Source organism: Narcine bancroftii, chromosome 2, assembly GCF_036971445.1.
Source record: "Narcine bancroftii isolate sNarBan1 chromosome 2, sNarBan1.hap1, whole genome shotgun sequence".
NCBI classification, from domain to species: Eukaryota; Metazoa; Chordata; class Chondrichthyes; order Torpediniformes; family Narcinidae; genus Narcine; species Narcine bancroftii.
This window is the reverse complement of record NC_091470.1, coordinates 159,879,521-159,897,525: the sequence shown is the minus strand read 5'-3', so window position 1 is coordinate 159,897,525 and position 18,005 is coordinate 159,879,521. Positions and strand designations below refer to the sequence as shown.

General features: G+C 43.0%; 2 protein-coding genes across 16 annotated transcripts in view; both read left to right on the top strand.

The window, feature by feature from the left end:
- Positions 1 to 15,389, top strand: part of LOC138754543 (kazrin-like) — a 539,176-nt gene extending 523,787 nt beyond the window's left edge. For all 15 annotated transcript variants that reach the window (XM_069918950.1, XM_069918949.1, XM_069918946.1 and 12 more), the window contains 2 exons: positions 8,782 to 8,920; positions 14,659 to 15,389. In XM_069918950.1, the coding sequence (XP_069775051.1) occupies positions 8,782 to 8,920; positions 14,659 to 14,814 (295 nt within the window). In that variant the 3' untranslated portion in view covers positions 14,815 to 15,389. The remainder of the gene's footprint in view (positions 1 to 8,781; positions 8,921 to 14,658) is intronic.
- A 1,555-nt stretch (positions 15,390 to 16,944) lies between these two features.
- tmem51a (transmembrane protein 51a) overlaps positions 16,945 to 18,005 on the top strand; it is a 53,185-nt gene continuing 52,124 nt past the window's right edge. Inside the window, exon 1 of the mRNA XM_069918964.1 lies at positions 16,945 to 17,027. The gene's annotated coding sequence lies outside the window, so the exon portion shown is untranslated. The remainder of the gene's footprint in view (positions 17,028 to 18,005) is intronic.

Genomic DNA, 18,005 nt, shown 5'->3' with positions numbered 1-18,005 from the left:
GCTCGGTGTTAGTGTAGATACCTGGACTGAAAAATAATAAGGACTGACAGAGATGGATGGGGTCACTTACAAGCACATAAACCCGATGTAGTTATGGTTTCAAATCTGCTTTGATGATATTTTTAGATCCCTAACATTTGGCATTGCGAACTAGCAACAAATAATAAAAGCTTTAGAACTATTTAAATCTGTTCCTCGCTGTAGAATCACCTTGGTTTTACAGTGTAGCATCAATCAAGGAGACAACTTTCAGATTAGAAGAGTTACAGATACTGGGATTTTTTTTAAATTTCGGTACGCAGCACAGCAACAGGCCCTTCTGGCCCTCAAGCCCATGCCGCCCAATTAGCCGACAAACCCATATATCATTGTAATGTTTTTTCGAGATACAGTATGGTAACATGTAATGTGACCCTGTTTTATTGCTATGACAATGAATTGATTCTTGAAAATAAGAGGACATTACAGGAGGTGAGGAGAAAGGGGAGCAAAGCTGGTAGTGGTGCAAATAAACCTTGGCTTCAGCTGGAGTCTTTGGCAGCAATTAAAAAAAGACAAGTCCAAGAAAGCGTGACTGGTGTGGGCCAGTATGGCTGGAAAAAGGGGAGAGGTGAAAGATGAGATCCAGGTGAAAGTGAGTTGGAAGGCAAGGGTTTGATGAACATTGAGCTGGAGGTGCCATTTATCTGTGGATGAGAGGATGTAGAGGAGGGACGCTGGAGTCACGGTGAAGTAGCAGGATATGTGTCCACATTCCTTGGGTTATGCCTGCTGTGTTGAGCACAATTGACTCATTGGTACCATGCCAACCGAGAGAGAGAGAGAGAGAGTCCAAATCCTCTATTTTCTCTGTGTGGGAAGAACAGTGGAGATAAAACCAGGAAAGATTAATCATTACCAGAGGCGGTTGCATGGCTTTTGAGAAGAGTTCGTTTTTGAAACACGAAAGTCTGCAGATGCTGTGACTCTAAAATAAACACACAGAAATGCTGGAGGAACTCAGCAGGTCTCACAGGATCAATAGGAGGTAAAGATATCTTACTGATGTTTCAGGCCTGAGGCCTACTTTGAGGAAATGCTTTTCCTTTAAAGGCACAGTATTTAGTTGTTCTTCAAATTCTAAGTTGCCAGAGTTGGGGATGAACTTATAATCAGTTTGACAAATGCCACCCTCAAAGCTCCAACACTTACTCAAAGGAGTTTCTATTGGGTTCTCTCTTTCCTGCTGTTTCCACAGGCAGAGCACGTGCTTTCTCCTGCACTGCAGCTGAAAGCTGTAAAACAGGGAGAGCTGGAATAGGCATCAGGGAGCCTAAGCCGCTGCATTCTTTTGAGAGGCATGGAACAATGCTGCCACACAGCGGATCCATCACCTATGCTGCTAATTCATTGCAGATCGGGGAAGGTGGGAGGGAGGGATTGAGCAGTACTGCCCTGAGCACTGCAGCTGAAAATGGAAGATGTTTATTTGCCACGTGAGGCTTGCCTGCCAAGCCAACTTGCTTTGTGCTTTTTCCATACAACCCTGTGGGTGAGAAGGAATAGGGCTCCCAGCCCTTCAAACCCGCCATGCACTTCAGTTAGGTTATGGCTGATCTAATCTCCTGGCTACCCCAGTTAATCTTCAATATCAAGAGTCTGCCCTTCTCTTCAAAATATTTAAAAACTCAACTACCACTTGAGGAAGAAAACTTCAAAGATGCGTCTGTGAGAGTGAAAAAAAATCTCAATATTAAAGAGGCATATTTTTAAACAATGACCCCTGATTTTACATTCCCCAACAAGAGGAGCCGCCCTTTCATCTTATCAAGATTTTCATGATGAGGTATGTTTCAGTCAAGCCTCCTTTCACACCCTGAAAATCCAGCCTTTCCAATCTTTCCTTATCAGGATAGCGCCACACCTTTACAGCACCAGTAATCGGGACTGGACCTGGGTTCGAATCCCACGCTGTCGGTCAGGAGTTTTTACTTTCTCCACGTGTCCGCGTGGGCTTTCTCCGAGTGGGGAGTGGCTCCAGTTTTCTCCCACCCTTCAAAAGCATACCAGGGTTTAGGTTAATTGGGTGGCACGGACTCCTAGGGCAGAAATGGCCTGTTACAGCCTAAATTTTTTAAAATTAATTTAAAAACTCAATACTTTGATCACTGTACAAATCCAGAAGGAACTGTTAAGATTGTCCACACCTCCCTATCTCACCACACCAGTCCACCTCAGACTGGCTGCGAACTGGATGGACGGGCACTATAGGACCAGAATAATTCAGATTGACTCAGCCAGGGAGGTTGAATGAGATGAAAATATACCTTTCATGGAAGAGACAGGACTTTCCAAATCAGGTATGACTCAAAAAGAAAGAAGGTTGTTTCCTGCATGTTGACTCCCTCTACTGTGATAGAGACAAACCAAGTGGCTATTAAAATGTTCTATTGTTAATGAGTGGCTTTGGGACTGGAGTGCCATTCACAACTTCTGGAGAGCCATAGATCCTGGGGATTGAAGATGAGGGGAAACCTGTCAGTCCTTGGCCATTCCAAGTCATTGAAATTGGCTGGAGCCACCTATTGTGATTCCATATCCCCGTTATTTGCAGATGTAGATGAGACCAGTTGGAGGCAGGGATATACAACATGGAGGAGCTGCCGACCTTTACAATGGCCGGCTTTGTGTTTTTATTGCAGGGTGAACCAGTATCCTGGGCTGGAACATCTTGTTCCTGTACCTGACACACAAGAAGTACAAAAATCTTTAAAAGCACCAAGGACACTTGGATGGAAGTACAGGGATCTTCTTGAGGGCATGCAAAGGACTCATTTGGGGACAAATGGGAAAGGATGGGGAAATACTGATCAGGCTTGCTTTACCCTTTCATAGATGCTTCATCACCTGACCCAAGTCAACAGGCCTTCTCATCCTGCCACCTCCAACACTGTTCAAGAAAATGAAAAATAAAATTTCTTTCTGTGTGCATGTCGCCAGTTGCTCGCAATTCCAGGGAAACCCCACATGATGGACAACCTTGATGAGCTCTGTGACAGACTGGCACCAATGAACAGTCCCACCAACACCTTAACATGAAGCTCATAACTTGGGCAGGAACTCAAGAGCATCTAGGAGATGGAGGAAGGGATAGCCGTTGTGTTTCGTGCCAATTTGTAAAGAACTGCAAAAATCTAACAAGCTTACTCCAAATACAAGTACATTAGAACTGGCAGGGAAAGATATGCCATTAATTAAATATGTGAAGATGTTTGAAAGAAGTTTAGAAGCAGAAAGTTATCCTCTTCTCATCTTAAAACAATGGTGGCTGGCTCTTGTGTTTTCTTCCCTGACATTGTTTGGGCCTCAGGTTGGAGTTGAATTCTCATGCCCAGCAGCGCAGCCGGCCTCGACTCAGCGCTCCCGTTCGTAGAATGAGAGCTCAGTGTCACCCTGCATATTCACCCCCTCCCCAGCCAGATGTTCCCACTTTGAGGAAACTGAGATCGTACGAAATATTCCATGACCATCATCAACAGCTCTCATCTCCACGTGGCACTCACCTGATGGCGACCGAGACGAGGAGCCAGTGGGCGGAGACAGGGTCGTAGAGGGGGAGCAGGGATAGAGACTCCCACAGAACTCCCTTCGAAGAGAGGAGAACCTTTTCTGGGTAGGCATCCCTCGAAGAGACTTCGCAGAGGATTGAAATTAAATGAGAAAAAGCCTCCAGAATTTCACTAGACCCCAGCTCCCACAGATTATCTTGTTTAACTCTTATCTCTGTGTCAAGCTGAAAACGCAGTGCTGGAGAAACTCAGCATCCCTCCAGGATTGGGTTTTTACTTCATTTCGAGTTTTACCTCTGTGTCAAGGTTGCGAGATCAGCCTTCCTTCTGGGGATTTGAGGACATAATCTGGGCAGGCACCCTGGGCAGAACCGAGGGAGCGCTTTACTTTCGAGGGTGCCCGTTAAACCAATGCATTCCGCTTTTTTGGTTAAACACGAAAAATCCTGCTCTTCTGTTGGAATGGCAACGTTCTTTCTCCCTTGCTGGCTTGTGTGGAACCAAGCAAACTGAGTGACAGGCTTAATGAAGTGCGATGTTTTCAAGTTGCTCTCCTCACCGGTTTTCACTGCCCCACAGGTTGTGCTCAGTGGCTCTTTGCCTCCTAATTAACCTCCCACCTCCACTCATTGAGGCCCGTGCAATCGTTTAAGCTATCAATCACATGCCTAAAGCAAGCTATGTATACCTTCTGTTGTCCATCCATGTTGCCAAATGCAGGTCAGCAGGACCAGATAAGAGGCTGAAAGTTGACCAGATGCTCAATTATTGTTGCTATCCGAGAGTGGAATCATTTTAATCTTCGCAGCACTGATTGAGAAAACACTACGCGTGGGATTGTCAGCACTCGTGTCGATAATCAACAATGCGTTAATGCGATGATTTGTCACAAAGAAGCAATTTCAGGTGTTTCACACCACAAACTGCTGCTCTGAAGTGTTACACAAAACCACATGTATTTACCTCACAACTTTAACATAATAATATGAGCTTTGGCACTTCACAAGGATGTTTTCAAAATAAAATCTTGAGTCAAGTAGCCTTGAAAAGCTTGATCGGAGAGGTTTCAAAGATCTTTTAAAGAATCCGAGGGTGCTAACTGTTCTAAACGAGACAAACTCATAAACAGTCTCAAAACAAATCGAATTATTGGTTGAGAGAGGAATATTGCTGAAACGTTTCTTTAAACCATGAAAGGGATGAACTACTAACAGAAGGATCTTTCAGGTAAGGTTCTGTCAAAAGGTGGCATGACCCCTCAACACTGCACTGGAGTGTCTGCCCTGGAGTCACAGTCATAAAACCTTGGAACTCGGAAGACAGTGACCAAGCCAAATACAATTGGAAACTGTTAGCAAAAAGGTAGAGAACATGCTCTGAAAAGTATTGTTGCTCCAATTTACAAGCAGCCTGGGCATTTCAAGTTCAAGTTTATTAATACCTGATTGTACATATACAGTACAACCCGTCTCTCTACGCCATGGTACATGTACAAAAACATGCAATACACAATACATAAAGATCACATAAATCATTAAAAACAGTAGAAGTCTGAAAATCTGGATGCCAGAAATCCGAATCACATGAGTATCTGGACTTCTCGAAAACTCTTGCCTGAAATCCAGACCAGCCTAGAATCCAGGCTTCTTGAAAACTCTCGGCTTTTGTGTGCATTACCCTGCGTGTGTGTTCGACGTTCGTGCACAAAACCTGGACCAACCCATTCCCTGAACAGTCTGAATTTTAGGGCTTTTACTGTGTTTAAGTAAAATAAATATTTAGGATATTTGTCATGGTTTCTGGATATTGTTTATCAATCTCACAGCCTGTGGGAAGAAGGTATTCCCCAGCCTGGCAGTCCTGTTCTTGATGCTCCTGTACCACCTTCTTGATGGTACTGGGTTGACGATACTGTGTGCTAGATGGAAAGGGTCTCCCATAATTCCTTGAGCCCCATTTAGACAATGCTCCCAATAAATATCATCTGAAGAGGGAAGGGAGCCCCCAATGATTCTCAGCCTCCTTCTCAAAATCTCATGATCCGAAGTATCTTCTGCTCCTTGTTCACCTCATTCTTAGCTAAAGCACGTTAAACTTCCCTCACAATAAAACTGGACTATAATCACTGCAAGAAATGTCTCCTGCAAAATTTGTCTGAGGCTTGATGGGGAAAGTGCAGTGTTACCCTGCCTGTGGCATTATGAACCAATGGTTACTGTCTCAGAGTAAGAGGTCTGCCATTTGGGACTGAGATGAGCAGAAATACTTGCATTCAGAGGAGGGGAATCTGGAATAATCTAGGTGAGTGGCCAGGTTCAGTCACTAAGTGTATTAAAGTGAGTTCAATAAATTTGTATATATTAACAAAATCAAGAGGGAAATAAATTACACTAGTTAGGATCTTATTGAATGGTAATGCAGGCAGTTATGTTATAAATCCTTGGCTTATGATTAACCTTGTGTTTCATTGTGGGGCTCAAAGTCATTAGAGAGGTGGGGGCTCTGGCTGTGGAAATTGACCTGGTCTTTAACTTTGGAGTCGTTTCCTTGCGAAGTCAATCTTTGATACAAAGATCACAGCATTGACAAACCTTCAAATAAAGTTAACAGCAGAAGTTTGTCCAATCGCAATGTTAATGGACTATAAACTCTACAGTGTGGTATGATGCATTTGTGTGTGTGAGACATTGTAGAAATTTTTCAGAATTTCTAGCTCTAAACACAAGTGATATGATTTCACAATACCCATATATTTTGTGATTCAGATGTATGTTATCAGTGAAGTTTTGACGTCTCTTCTCAAAGAGTGGGCATGAACTCCCACCCCACCCCCCACTACTCCCCACACCTCCCCTCCTTTGTGTCCAGCTCCTGCCCTTCATCCTTGATCCTTGACCTGCTCATTTCCCCTGCTGACCCCCACACAGCACTGAAGGCCACCTTTCCCCAAACCATGCCTCAAGCCAACTCAACGTTCTGTCGTTCCATGCTAACTGATGCTGTGACTCCCTCCCATCCAACAGACGTAGTTGTACTTTTCTACTCACTGTCCTGGGCTCGTGCCAGTAGCGTTTCGTAATGAAGTGTCTCGACAACAGAACTCGGCCTCCCGTCTATCATTAATGCACTTAGAGTTGTGGAGCAATACAACTCAACCATTCTGACCAGGTTTTTTGAGCTAGTCTCATTTGACCCTTGTCTATTTACCCATCCAAATATCTTTTAATTGTACCTACGTTTACACCTACCTCTGGCAGCTCATTCCATATACCCACCACCCTCTGAATGAAAAAAGGCGCGTCTTTTTTCCCCTATCACCTTAAATCTATGGCCTCTAGTTTTAGATTTCCCACCCTGAGGAAAATACTCACAGAATCTATGCCCCTAATAATTTTGTGCACCTCTGTAAAGCTTCCAAAACTCAAGGGAAAATGTCCTGTACTATCCAGCCTCTCCTTACAACAAGCTCTCCACTCCTGGTGACATCTTCATGAATCTTCCTTTGCACCCTTTCCAATAGAATGACATCTTTTCCATAGCAGAGTGACCAGAACTGCTCGTAGTATTCCACATGTGGCCTTGCACAGCTATGATATGCCCCAACTCCTCTATGATCAGGCGAATGAAGGCAAGTGAAACTCATTCTTCATCACCCCGTCTATCTGAGTGACCACTTTCAGGGAACGATGCACCGCCCCCTCCCCCCCACCCCCCCCCCCCCCCCAGTCTCTCTGCTCTACAGCATTCTCCAGGGCATGGCCATTCACTGTGTATATCCTGTCTTGTTTTGTCTTACCAATATGCAACATGTCACTCTTAACTGAATTAAACTCCATCTGCCATTCCTCGGCCAGTTAATCAAGATCCCAATTAACTTTATTCACTGACCACTATATCAATTATTCCAGGTTTATTTGAGCATTAGGATCATTGATAATGCACAATCAAGGACTGCATCCAGCCTTTCTAGAATGTGAATGGAAGAGGAAAAAAAATAAGCAGATATTTTTGTTTCCACCAGAAGCAGAATTAACTGTTTGTTCATTTCACTTCCTGTTCGATTAGCTATCATGGGCAAAAGTTATTGGAGAGTGTTTTGTTTCATGCGAAGAGGGCTTTCTTATACTCAAAATTAGACACATATCACCCAAAGTGCTGTGTTAGGAAGGGAGTTAAGTTCAAAGTTCAGATTTATTGTCAGAGTATATACATGACGTCACATACAACCTATGCAGGCCCGGCAGAATTTCTACATTAGTAAATATAAATTGTACTCTAAGAAAGAAAGAACTAACTGCGTAAATCCAGATGTAGGTATAAATATAGAGTAATAAATAATGAGTAAAAATACGAGTCTGGATGAGTCTACTGTACAGGAACCTGATAGTTGAGGGGTAGCAACTGTTCCTGAATCTAATAGTTCAAGTCCTGTGGCAGCAGCGAGAACAGAGCATGTCCTGGGTGGTGTGGATCCTCAATAACCGATGTTGCTCTCTGACAGCAACATTCCATGTAGATATTCTCGATAGGGGCTTTTGCCTGTAATGTCCTGGGCCGAGTCCACTACCTTTGGCAAAATTTTCCATTCGGAGGTATTGCCGCCCCTTACTAAGCCATGATGCAACCAATCAGCATATTTTCCACTACACATTTGTAGAAGTTTGCCAAGGTTTCCAATGATCTACCAAACCTCCATAACTCCAAACACTACTGACATGCTTTCTTCACAATATAGCATTAATGTGATGGGACACCCAGGAATTTAAAGTTGCTGATTTTCCCCTCAGGTATAGTTATAAGAATGAGAACAACAGTAAAGGAGGTTTCATATATATTCAGCTGAGAAGACCATAGAAAATAGTGGGAACCCATATGCAAAGATGTTCCTATAAAACACCTGTCCTCTGCTGAAGGTTGGGTCAACGGAAAACATTTTAGGAAATGTTAGGTGAATGACGAGTGAATTGGCAGTTGTGATCCAGGTCTGCACCTTGTGTTGGGGATGAGCTTGTCTTATGCTGGGAAGTCTGTGCTGAACTGTAAAGACAGGATTGGCTGATCGGCTTCTCCTGTGGACTGATGAGGCCTATAGTCTTTCATGCCTGGTCTTTGGTATTGATATTTAGCTCCTACTGTGTTATGACCTTTTTGCTTTGTTGTGAGACCTGAGTGTTTATAAAATTAAACAGTTAACTTGCAAATGCCACTAAAATGACCTGTTTCTCATTTGCAGGCATGGATTGTTACAGGAAAGTCAGAGATTGGGGCAACTATGTTATGTACAACAGGGCTCTCTGGGACATAATCACACTGGTGATAGTGTTCTAGGGTTTGCAGAGGATGAAACCAACAGAAAATACAGAAGAGGAAGGGTGAGTACAGTACAGTGAGGTTAGAGTTGGATCAGCAGCTTTATTCATACAATGGATGTTACCAAATAATTTAGATATGGCAGAATGTTCTAATGCTTTATCATTTTGACCCTGATTTCCCCCCTTAAGGTACTGTTATGAGGCTGGGTAGAACCCTATTGGGGTAATCTTTAATTGTAAGTCAAGTTCCACAGTACCATATATACACGTAAAATAGTCGATCCTGTGTAAAGGTTGACCCCCCCCTCCCCCTTTTCGCCCCAACCAACCACCCACCTATCCGAGATCCCAGTGCCCTGATTACCTGCCCATCCAACCTCCTGATGCCCCGACTGCGGATCCTCGCCCTGGCCTCCCGCCATCCACCAGAGTTCCCGATGCCCCAACCACAAGACTCCCTCCTAGGCTCTGGCCGCCCACCCATCCAAGCTCCCGTTGCTTTGACACAACTACTTACCACAGTCAAAACTAAGGCTTGTGTAAAAGTTGACCCCCCCCCCCCCCAAATTTGTCCAAAAACTCAACTATTACATGAGTATATACAGTATTTGATTACTGTCCTGCAGATGCCTGAGCAATGAGATCCAGGAGATTGAATTGGGATCATGTTCATTACTAAACTCCAACATTCACACCACTAAGGTCCCAGTTGCTGCGTTCACATAACTGCGGCGTTCTTGTGCGCCATCATTTCATCTGCCAACCATAGCCGCCCATGCCCACAGTCTGGAAATGCATCCCCAACCCCACACTCGGGAAATGTCTCCTCGACACTTTGGGAAACTTGGACAACATCTCCATGTTGCTTGGCCACCCAAGATTGCACATTGCAATAAGCACCTTGAGGCATTCCTTTTTGGGTCAATAAAATTCACTTTGGTTCAAGGCCTCATATGGAGAGGGAAGGAGCAAGCCTTTGACTTCATCTAAAGTTGGGGGTTGGTGAGTTCCTTTTGCAAGGAACCCAGTGAAGTGACAGTGCAGCCTAGGGGGATGTCACTGGAATTCTGGGAACTTCCTTCCCCATTGCCTCCCTCCGCAGTACAAGTTGCTAGTTACAGAGTTATAGACTCAAAAGGAGATATAACACAGAAACAGGCCTTCTAGCCCACAACATCTGGCCAACCATCATCCGTCCATTGACACCAATCCTACATTCTCCCCACATTCTTATCAACACCCCCAGGTTCTATCAATCACTTGGGGCAATTTACAGCGGCCAGTTTTGCCTGCATGTTGATGAGGGAGGAAATTGGACCATCAAGAAGCATCTCACTCGGTCACATGGAGGATGCGTAAACTCCACACAGTCAGCATCCAAAGTCAGGATTGAACCCGGGTCCTTAGCTCTGCAAGGCATTCACTGTGCCACCCAATGCATCAGGGAATCCTTTTAATCTTCAGGTGGGCCCAAGCCCTCTTTCAAAGATGGCCTCCTGCACCTGCCTGGAAGCTGACGAGCCCCTTCTAACAGAGTGAACTGTGGATCCCAGAGCTCATGAGGTCAATGAAATGGGAGTACATGTTAAGGGAGCCCCCACCTTGTACATAATTGCTCTAATGGGTGAACAAAGACTGATCCATTGAGATCAGTGGAAACTCAGTGTCAAGTGGAGGCCATCTCACAGAAGAATTCCTGCACTTTCTACTGGACTCATTTCGCCAAGTCAATCAGAGTTATCTATCTTTTATCACAGATCAATGCACAGGTAAAATACACCTAAAATTTCATTACTTTCCTGAACCAATTAAAGTCAGCTCCAGAGCATAACCATTGCTCATTAAATCATGCGACTATCACTAAATGATCTGGCCTGGTTACCATAGCGGTTTGCGTGATGCTATTACAGGGCCAGTGATCCGGGTTTGAATCCAGCACTGTCTGTCAGGAGTTTGTATGTTCTCCCCGTGATCTGGGTGGGTTTCTCCGGTTGCATCCCATCATTCGAAAATGTCTGGATTTGGAGGTTAACTGTATGTAATTGGGGCAGCACAGGTTTCAATGGCTGGAATCGGCTTCTACCATGTTATAAATAAAACTAAATTGAAAAAAAAGTTAAAACCCTCTCACGTCACGACACTCACGGGGCAGTCAAGAGATCAGCTGCAGCTAAAATCCATTCCATTCACAATCGGGGTTTCATCACCCACAGATTTTCATAACTTTCGTATCTGAAGGACCCAAAGTGGGGAGGCGTGAATGGAAGATAGAGAATTAGGAGGCTTGTAACAGATTATGGGATATTTTCTCAATTAAGCTTTAAAGGCTGTTTACAGCATAGGTGAGGCATTTATTCAGTGTATCCTTTCTCTGAGAGCCTGCAGTTTTTCTTTGTCTCTAAGCTCTGACCCTGAGGCTGATGAAAAGGTTTTTCTGAATGATTTAATTTATTTATTTTGACACACGCACCGAGATGCAGTAGAAAATTTTGTTTTGCATGCTGTTGGGGAGAGTCAACCTATCAATGATGCAAAATAAAACGAAAGTGCTACTGTGGTGAGGGGAATATGTAACTGCTGATGGATAGCTGGCCCGTCTCTCACTGGTGACTCACTCCCTGGTAACTCCTCCCCTTGCGACCCTGGAATAAAGGTTGACTTCCCTCTCCCTGTTCTCAGTCGAGATCTTGCAGTCAGCCCAGCTACGTCTGAAGTATAATAAGGCCTATCGTTCCTCACTCTATGGCTTTGGAGTTATTGCTAGAGCCTATCAATTACAAAGAAAAACTTTAGTGTAAGACAGTGCAAGAACAGATGAGAGGTTCATCCAGTTGCCTGATAAACAGAGGGGAAGAAGTGGTCCTTGATTCTGGTGATGCATACCTTCAAACTCATGTATCACTGCCCGACGGGAGGGAGAAGAGAGCTTGAACGCATCTGCACACAAACACACAATTTTGAATGGCTCTCTTGCATTTCACGTTCATTGCATTCAGGTGAAATATATAATGAAGCAATTGATGTGAAATTACACTTTTCAAAAAAAATTTCGGCATCAAAAACAACTTTGTACACATTATATAGATGTACACTGTGCTCCTATTTTCCTTTTTTAACAGAAAAACCAACACACGTATACACAAATGTTCACATACACACTCAGATACACACCCAGACCCCCCCTCCCCCATCCCCGCAATTCCCTGACCACCTTGGCACCTTTGCCTCATTGGTATATTAATGTTTGCACTGGTACAACTGTCCCACAGTTAGTCTTTTACTCCAAAATCACTTGTTATTCAGAGAAATAATGCATAAAGGGTTGCCATTTATGGACAAATTTTCCGGTGGACCCTTTTAATGTGTATTTGATTTTTCTCCAGTTTGATAAAGAAACTAATGTCCTTAATCCATTGTGTAACGGAAGGGCCCCTATCAGATTTCCATTGTAACAAGATTAGGGATGTAAATGCTATTGCGTCTTTCAGCAGGGAATTTAGGGAGTTGTCAGAGATTCCAAATGTTGCAGTCACCTGGCCGGGGTTGTGAAATTCTGCATTTTAACTGCCTGTCAAAAGTCAATGTTACTCTCTTATCTTGTACCTCATTAATTATTTCATCAATACACTCAGATATTCTGTGTTAAAAATGTTCAGGTCCCCTATTCAAACAGGACTGACTTCACCCACAAGAAGAATATGCCCCTCAGTAATAATGTACAATCATATTGAAAGCTACACCAATACAAGAATTTGGAAGAGCAATGATGAGAAGCACACGAGAAGTAATTGTTCTTTATTGTCCATGATTACTTTTCATTTCAACAGCAAAGGATTCACCAGTCATTCTGTGGAGTGAAGAAATGTGAGCTGGCTTCTTTTTAAAGGCACAGGAAATGTCACTCTCCCAGATTCTTAGTGAATGCCACTCTTTCAGGTTCTTGTTTGTTAGGGCAGAGTTGTTGGAGGAAGACACTGTGCCTTCAGTGGGTGGCAGAAGGGAGGGTGAGGTTGTACTATGCGGGAGAGAGGTGCACAGTTGAATGTGGGAGCATGGTGAGGAGAGAATCTTGTTAAGTTGGAACCAATCGCAAGGCATTGTCAGGTTCGGAGTGGATAGTTACTGGCCATGTGGGTTTTTCTGCTAATTTTATTGAAGCTGCAGGATGCAGGAAGAAAGCAGAGAGTAGTAGCGGAAGGAAAGTATTCTGCCCAGAGGTCGGTGACTAGTGGAGTGCCACAAGGATCTGTTCTGGTACCCCTGCTCTTTGTGATTTTTATAATGACTTGCACAATGAGGTGGAAGGATAGGTCAGTAAGTTTGCGGATGGCACGAAGGTTGAAAGAGTTGTGGAGATGAAGGTTACAAGAGGATATTGACAAGATGCAGAGTTGGGCAGAGAAGTGACGATGGAGTTCAATCCCGATAAGTGTGAGGTGATGCATTTTGGAAGGACAAACCAGAAGGCTGAGTACAGGGTTAATGGTTGGTTGAGGATGAACAGAGGGACCTTGGAGTTCAAATCCATACATCCCTCAAGGTCGCCACACAGGTTGAGAGGATAGATAAGAAGACTATGCGATGCTGGGCTTCATTAATAGGGGAATTGAGTTCAGGAGTAAAGAGGTCATGTTCTAAATCTACAAATCTCCAGTAAGATCACACTTAGAGTATTGTGTTCAGTTCTGGTCACCTCATTATAGGAAGGATGTGGAAGCTTGGAGAGGGTTCAGAGGAGATTGACCAAGATGTTGCCTGGATTGGAAAACAAGTCTTATGAGGCAAGGTTAGCGGAGCTGGTACTTTTCTCTTTGGAGCGGAGAAAAATGAGAGGAGATTTGATAGAGGTCTACAAGATTATGAGAGGCGTAAATAGGCTGGACAGCCATCATCTGTTTCCCAGGGGAGGAATAGCAAGCACCAGAGGAAATAGGTACAAAGTTAAGGGAGAGAAGGTTAGGGGAGATATCAGGGGTATGTTTTTTACACAGAGAGTTGAGGGTGCCTGGAATACCATGCCAGGGATGGTGCCAGAGGCTAAAACATTGGGGATATTTAAGAGAATCTTAGACAGGCATATGGACGAAAGAAAAATAGGGTTGCGGTGTAAGGTGGATTTAGTGCTTTTTTTTAAGGAATATATGAGTCGGCACAACATTGAGGGCTGAAGGGCCTGTACTATGGTGTAGTGTTCTATGGTAAGATCCATTTTGAATGATGTGGCCAGCAGGGATTCATCTCTACACCTTAATATCATGTATCCTTACAGAAATGAACTTCTCGATAAGTGGGTAGGCAAATATTCAGATAGGCAATTAGAGTGTTGCAAGAGGCTCCAGATGGAGATAACAGGGTAAATGGAGACAGAAGTAGATAGACATAGAGAGAGGGTGAACTTGATATTTCAACAATTTCACCAATGTTTCCAAAATGGCCACAGTGTCATTGCTCAGTAGGAGAACTGGATGTGAGCTCTCCCCAGTACACTGAGAGACATTTACATTTTTGTAACGAGCAGAACACTTAATGAATGGTTATTACCCCACCCCCTTTCCAGTTATAACCCCAGCCACTTCTCCTTTCCAGTGATTCCACGGTTTACGATGATGTGAGATTATTGTCATATTCATAAACACATGTAAAAAGGCACTGACATTCTTGCTTGCTGCAGCTACACTGGGGCCTAATATACACCAACAAACAATAACCTTCAATTAAATTAGCATCGAGAGAAAAGGGGCCTGTTACCACGTGTCTAAATTAAAATTTAAAATGTAATCTTTTTCCCTTATACTCAGTGCCCAGTGGATTCCATGAAGTCCTTTGGTGGAAAAGATCTCTGTTTCCATGAGGGTTACTCCAGCCGTCCACAAGGATTCAGTGAGGATGAACTGTCCAGACCAGCACGTAGTTCTCTCCAAACTTTCACTGGGATAGAAGTTACCAATGTATAGGGCAAGGTTTGACACTGGATAGTGAACTTTACAGAAGTTTACCAGCAAAAACAACCATACAAAAGTGAAGCAGCTGCTCAGAAAAGGAATTGAAGAGCTTCCAACCAAGTGTTATTTTTGATACTTATGTTAAATGAGTTGGGTCACTGTTGTTTCCATTTGATCATGAATGGACACTGTGGCCTTCAGTTTGCAGGTGAGTGGAAAGCTCTCTCTTACTAACCTGCTCAAGGCCAAGTTCCAGTTGACTTATGTATTTAAGTGCTGGGCATTTGAGATCCATTCTGAATAGAGCTTTCCAGCAGTGCATGTCCTTATGGCAAATGAATTTTAATTCTAACTGAATGTAGAGGGAAGGGAAAATCTACAATTGCTCTAATGTGAGGTTTCTTTTCATTTAAGTGGAGTCAGGGTTTACAATTCCAGCTTTAAACCTGTCATTAACATAATATTTGGGAATCTCAGCTTCAGGACTCAGGCAAGCATAATGCAAACTTTGAAACTGAACTAAGCGAACAAGTTCAACGTAACCGTGATCTCTGACTATAAAAGGAAGTCTAAATGTTGCAAGAAAAGTCTCAGGACTTTTGTTCAATGCAGTTCTTTTATGTTAAAAATTATCAGATAATCCCCCTTCCTTTGCTTTCTTAATGTCATTGTTACAACTGCTATGTGGAGGGGGAACCTTGTGTGAAAATGTTGAATGTGGAACCAAACATGAGCTTAACGTAGCCTTGGCATTTCGGTTATTGGTTGCAATTAGTTAAGGTTTATCAAGAGGAATGCATTTCAATTGGGCTGTTGACTTGGACAAGTTGAAATTTTGTTTGACAAAATTCTCTCCTGGTGCTGTAAAGAGACTAATTTGGAAATAAGTCAGACAGATCTGGAGGATCCTTACTCTTCCCTACAGCACCCACGGTGACTTGCTTTTGCCTGTTTTTCATCAGTACTACCTGTGCCCCTCCCTCACCAACCAATGATAAGGTCCTTCAAGGGGTTTCCCTGATTTGTTTAACTATGTTCTGGATGCTTAATTCACAACACAATTATTCATTAAAAAAAAACAAACATCATTGTCAGTTCTATGGAACTATGGGGATTGGTAGATGCCAGATAAGTGAATTTTCCAGTTGCTTGAGATTGCAAGTTAAGTGGATTGGTGAACTAGCCACTAGCGTGTGCCAATTTTAAAATTTTGTATTTTTTACCTATTTATTTTTCTCGATTTTTTTTTTCCCAGTTGCTTGAGGCTGCCGATTGCTTGAATTCCAGATGACGGGGATTTTACTGTATTCCACATTATTTATAGAGATCAACCTCAAAGTACCACCTGTCTGCTGAGGGAAGCCATTCAGCCCATCATGCCTCAGGCAATCTTTGAAGGGCCATTCTATTTAGTCCCACTGACCTGTTCTTTCCCCAAAGCCTTGTGCTTTTTTTCGCCCAAGTTCATATCTAATTCCCCTTTGAAAGTTAATGTTGCATTTGGATCCATTGGCCCTTCAGAAGATGTATTTCAGATCAGAACAGAATATTTTGTGGGATTATTCCCCTAATTTCCTCTTTTATTCCTTGGCCAGTTATCCTAAATCTGTGACCTCAGGTTACTCAATCACTAGCCAGTTTCTCTTCATTTAAACCATTCCTAATTTTAAATCTATCACATCAGAACCTTCTCAGCAACATACCAAGTTTCTCCGATCCCTGTAAGCAAGGAACATCGCTGATAGATTCCTCAATCAGGCAATTGCAGTGGCGGATTAACCATTACGCTGAATGGACTTAAAGCCTAGGAGCCCAGAAAGTGGGGGGGGGGCCAAGATCAAAAAAGAGTTTAATTGATGATTTATCGATATTTTTGCATATTTTTTTCGTCTGGAATATTATAAATATTACAAATACCATTTTGTTTTCTAAATTAGGTTCCAAGCATATAAACATTTAGAAGTAATGCTTTTAGGACTTCGTACTGCAGCCGTGAGATTGTGTTTACTGTGACAACGTTATGATGTCACAAGTTGGCATTAATGTGCGTGTATGCTGGTTAAAGACAGGGAGCGAAGACTGCTGGAAGATGAATGCCAGTAATGGGAAATCTATAAAATATGACGGTAAATAGAAGCGTCACTTTAGTAAGTCCATGGTTTACCACTCCCTTACAAAAGGCGATAAAATCAGAAGAGGTTGGCTGTGCTGTTCTCCAAGCACAGGTAAGGGAATCTGTTTTAACCGCAAATTGTTTTCAGGTGAAGACCATGCTTGATTACTCGACAATACCAGTCAGAATCTGATTACGTGGAAGCACTTCTGGAAAAGGTTGTTGTTACAATTAAATTTCTTGCTTATACATAGTCTAACGATATAAGTTATTTAACGTAAATTAACGTTGCTTTATTCTATTCAATGAAGGGTGGGGCGGGGGGGGGGGGGCAAGGTCAGACGGAGCCTTACTAAAACTCAGCCTAGGGACCTGGGTGGTAGTTAATCCGCCACTGTGTACCAGATTGGTTTGAGTGAGGCCGGACTGTCAGTTAACTTGGAATGTCATCAACTCCAAAACACTGGCCTGCCTGACCCATTGGCTGTGCTTGATTGGGTTCTGGGAGAGTGGAATTGCTTGTCAGTTGACCTGGAGTTCATGACAGATATGAGTCATTCCTTTTAAGGACAGGGGGACAATAACTTTCCAAAGCCAGTTGTTGCGAAGGAGCTGCCAGTCGGTTGTACTGCGCAATAACCACATGCGGAGCAGATTATCCCAAGCTGTTTAGGAGGTGAGGTGAGCAACAGAAGTGACAGCAAAGGGCCAGATTCAGCCATAAAGGAACATTTGGCAAAATACATTACTCAGTGTATTCTGTTTGTTCATTAAGTGCAATGTCATCGATACTGATACAGTCTGACAAGCCAACAAACTGCTCCGAATCCCTCAAGAGTGGAGATTCACAGTGTGTTTGCACTGCTTGACTGATATGTTTGAAAGCAGCAGCCAATCTGACCCTGCTATTTTCGATTACGAGAATGAGAAATGAACTGTTTTAAGTTTTGGAGAATGTTAAACTAATTGTACTGATTTTACTTTATATTCTGTGAATATTTGTTGAATAGAAAATTCAATTTTTTTTTTAATTTTAAATGTACTTACAGAGATTTTATATTATTTTTTACTTGTAATATTATTTCAAATG